At 34.4% G+C, this 4,042-nt stretch overlaps 1 protein-coding gene across 1 annotated transcript; it reads left to right on the top strand.

The window, feature by feature from the left end:
* The first annotated feature begins 760 nt into the window (after window positions 1–760).
* Window positions 761–3,281, top strand: LOC129307679 (amino acid transporter AVT1H). Its single transcript, XM_054948537.1, is given in 4 exon segments — window positions 761–1,083; window positions 1,903–2,301; window positions 2,304–2,521; window positions 2,637–3,281. Coding segments are annotated over 4 exon segments (1,422 nt in total). The 5' UTR covers window positions 761–815; the 3' UTR covers window positions 3,174–3,281.
* Window positions 3,282–4,042: the final 761 nt, after the last annotated feature.

The following is a 4,042-nucleotide window of genomic DNA, read 5'->3' on the forward strand; positions in this document are numbered from 1 at the left end:
TTACAGTGTGCATTATTTTAATAGCCATTTTACATTCTAAAAATTGTTAATTAAATAGGGTCTCGTGAAAAGACTATTTGGTTGTGTGATCTCCGTACCAATATTAATTGTTATATACAAAAATGTCTTTTCTATGAACGATGAGCTTTTCATGAAAGTTATACTTTATATCCACTTCAATAGCCATTTCTCTGAATTAATGAGTTCCAACCGTCCACTAGTCATTACCACCCTTAACGAGCATATTTTTTTGAAAGTTTTTCATGTTTCTATTCATCATTTATATATTACGAAATCAATGATATGATGCAATTAATATCTTTTTCTAATATAATACTCCTATATATAGTTGTGTTCTTAATTAGTATAGATATTATTGAGTGTTACGTTATGGTCAAGATTGAAAAATCATGTTGAAATTTATTACAAGAAATTAAAGATGCAATATTAATTTTTAAGAATATATAAAATGAATGGGGTGTCACAATCCCATTTACAGCTGTCTCTGTGTATATTATAGCGGCCTGGTGAGATCACATATACTAATTATAAAGGAGACATTCACGTTTAGCAAAAAGCCAAAGCCGATACTTGGAATATTTCATTTAGCAATTATGATTCTTCCTGCACAACACAAGATTCTCTCACCATTATACTAATATGCCTCATGACGCCATTCTTAAGCCTTAAATCTTCTATATAAATACGCACCGTCCATGTCACTGATCCCCAATTATCAAAGCTAATTAATCTGCTTCCCTTCCTTAAATCTCTGTCGTTTCAGTTTCATCCAACACATCACCATATATATACATATGATGTTGAAATCTGTTAAAGGAAGCTTGACGAACCCTCGATCAGGATCAAAGTGTACTGTGCAGCAGCAGAAGAAGAAGAAGAAGAATCAATCAGACAGTGAGTCACTAACTGGTGTCCAGTGGGCAGAGCGCGACGCGTGCTTAGAGCTCAGCAACCAATACTGTAACTGTGGCCACGCCATTGTTGAGGATGGAAACGCACCTGATGCTGAACCCAATAGTTCTTTTGCTCATGCCGTCATCAATATGGTTGGGATGCTCACAGGTCATGTATTCATATATTCCTACTTGACATCATATGCTTAATTTTTTGTCTTCTTGTCAGATGGCATATAAGAATGTAATTTCTCTTATCTTGAATCAAATATTTTTTTTTTAAATGGAAGTTATTGCCTTCTTGTCACGTGGCATATAAGAATCTCTACTTGCATGTGCTTGTTACCTTTGCTACCTCACGGAAAAAGAACACTTTCAGTGTTCCTCAGGGCGTGATGAGATACTGTACAGATTTAAATGATTATTTATATTTATATTTATATTTTACTTTTATTAAAATAAAAATTATAAATTTTTAATAAATCTATTTTAATTTATCACCCATCTAAATAATGTAGATTTAATTTGGATGGTCCAATTAAATATTATAAGCTTTTAGAATTTTATGAATTGACTATTCAATATTTTGGACAGTCTAAATTTAATATTAAATTTTTTTTAAATTTTTGGTAGTAAATATAATATTTAAAATAAAGATAATCTCCAAACTGATATTTTTAAAAAAAAACTTTTTAAGAAAAAATTTATGAATTAAAAATTTTAAATTTAGACCATTCAGAGCATAACTTAATAGTCAATTTATAAAAATTTTAATATTAAATTAGACTATCTAAATTAAACCTATATTATTCAGATGTGTGATGAAATAGATTTATTAAATTTTGTCGGTGCATATTTCACCATCTTAATTGTCCTTGAAATTGGTTCAAGCGCAATGCACCTAAAGTATTATATGTTCTGATGTTAAAACAGTTTGTGTGCATCTCTGATAATTAATGATTATCGTGCATGTTTTGTTTATATATAGGTTTGGGGCAATTATCAGCGTCATACGCTGTAGAAGAGGGAGGTTGGGCATGTGCATTAATATTCCTGATAGGGCTTGCAACGACCTGTGCTTATGCTTGTGGCCTTCTTGGGAAATGCATGGACAAGAACCCTAAGCTACGAAGCTACGCTGACATAGGCGAAGAAGCCTTTGGAAGAAGAGGAAGAATGGTGGCTTCAACCCTTATCTACACTGAGATCTTCATGGCTCTCGTCTCCTACACCATCTCACTACACGACAACTTGTTCACTGTCTTCGCGGGAAGCCACTATCTCAAGCATCTGAGGTTGCCTGAGTTTCTGTCACCTTCTCAGCTTCTCACTGTTCTCGCCGTGCTGATTGCTATGCCTAGCTTGTGGCTCAGAGACCTTTCTTCCATTTCTTCCTTTCCACGGCCGGTGTTCTCATGTCTGTCATTATTTTCTTGTCCGTCGCTGCCACTCCCATCTTCGGAGGCGTTAGGGTTGACCACCACATTCCAGTTCTTCAGATTCGTAACGGCCCTTCTGTTTCTGGCCTCTTCATCTACAGCTATGGTGGACACGTCGTGTTCCCTGATCTCTATAAATCTATGAAGGACCCCTCCAAGTTTACCAAAGTATATATCATACTCTCATACATATATCATACACGCACACATAAATATATATACACGTGATAATCTTGATTACATGCACAGTACTCATTTCCGGCAATGAAACTAAATATTTCAGGTCATAATAGTGAGCTTTCAATAGCCACCCTGCTGTTTACAACGCCTGGGATTCATGGGTGCGAAGATGTTTGGGCCACAAGTAAAGTCGCAGATCACTCTGAGCATGCCACGTAATTTCGTAGGGACGAAAGTAGCAGTGTGGGCGACAGTGATAACACCAATGACCAAATATGCGCTTGAGTTGGCGCCATTTGCTATTCAGCTACAGAAAAGATGGCTTCCCAGTTCAATAAGCAGCAGAAACAAGATGATAGTGCGAGGCACGGTGGGTTCAGTGCTGTTGCTGGTAATTCTAGCTCTTGCTCTTTCAGTGCCTTACTTTGAGGACGTGCTTAGTCTCACTGGCTCGCTTTTGACCGTTGTGATAAGCTTGATCTTCCCTTGTGCTTTCTACACTAAGATCTGCTGGGGACAAATAAAAAAGCCTCTCTTAGTCTTCAACTCGTGTCTCGCCACTCTAGGGCTCATCCTTGGAGTTATGGGCACTATTTCTTCCTCCAGGTCACTCCTCAGCAATCTTCAGGCTCATCACTGATCAGCTTGTTATATAAATATATATAGGTTTCTTTATCTGTGGTGATGGAAGAAGATCAACTTTTGTTGTTTTTGCTTTAATTTGGTAAATCACGCGCTGTGGTTTTTATGATAGCACGAACATCTTTTTGAATCCTTTTGGCTCTTGCTTTTTCATCATTGCGCGGATTTTGTGATGCAGTGGTAATCATCATTTTTACAACATCGATGGATATTTTTAAAAACTTAACACAATATAATTTGATTTTTTCTCAAAAAAAAAAAAATTCACACATAGTTTGTTCCCCTTTCATTAGTGAGTCTAATTGAAGAAAAAAACTTCTCGGATTTTATATGCGCTTTCTCTATTCTAAACTAGAAACAGGATTTGTAGAATTTAAATTTCAATTAGGGGAATAACGTTTTGGAACCAATTTAATGTCAATTGGAAGCTAAAAAGTTCTGAAGAAATTGTATTCCAATAAGACTAAATGTTCTCGAGTTATAAAAAATTCAATTTAATAATTGCTTTCCAAAATTTGACTTTGTCTGCTTAAAATTGATGTTCCAAGAAATTAAAGACCAGGAAGCACTTATAAAACGGGTCAATTTATTTATCTATGAGTTTGACACTAATCTTCCAAGATCTAATATATTAATTTGCAATTAATTTTTAAAAATTTGACAAGAAACTTAAAAAATTAGTTGCAAATTATATTATATAGACAAAAGTCAAATTGTGAAAGACAAATGTGAAACTATAATAGAACCCATAGTATTCTTTTTAATTTTAATTCTTCTTTTATTCACAGACATTTTAATTTTTCAAAAATTAAATATTTCATTCTACGAAATAATAATATTGTATGCATTGTAGTTATACTTTGAGTT

This window comes from Prosopis cineraria, unplaced genomic scaffold (genome assembly GCF_029017545.1).
Source record: "Prosopis cineraria cultivar Desert tree isolate PC_DT_omini unplaced genomic scaffold, ASM2901754v1 PC4, whole genome shotgun sequence".
Taxonomy (NCBI): Eukaryota; Viridiplantae; Streptophyta; class Magnoliopsida; order Fabales; family Fabaceae; genus Prosopis; species Prosopis cineraria.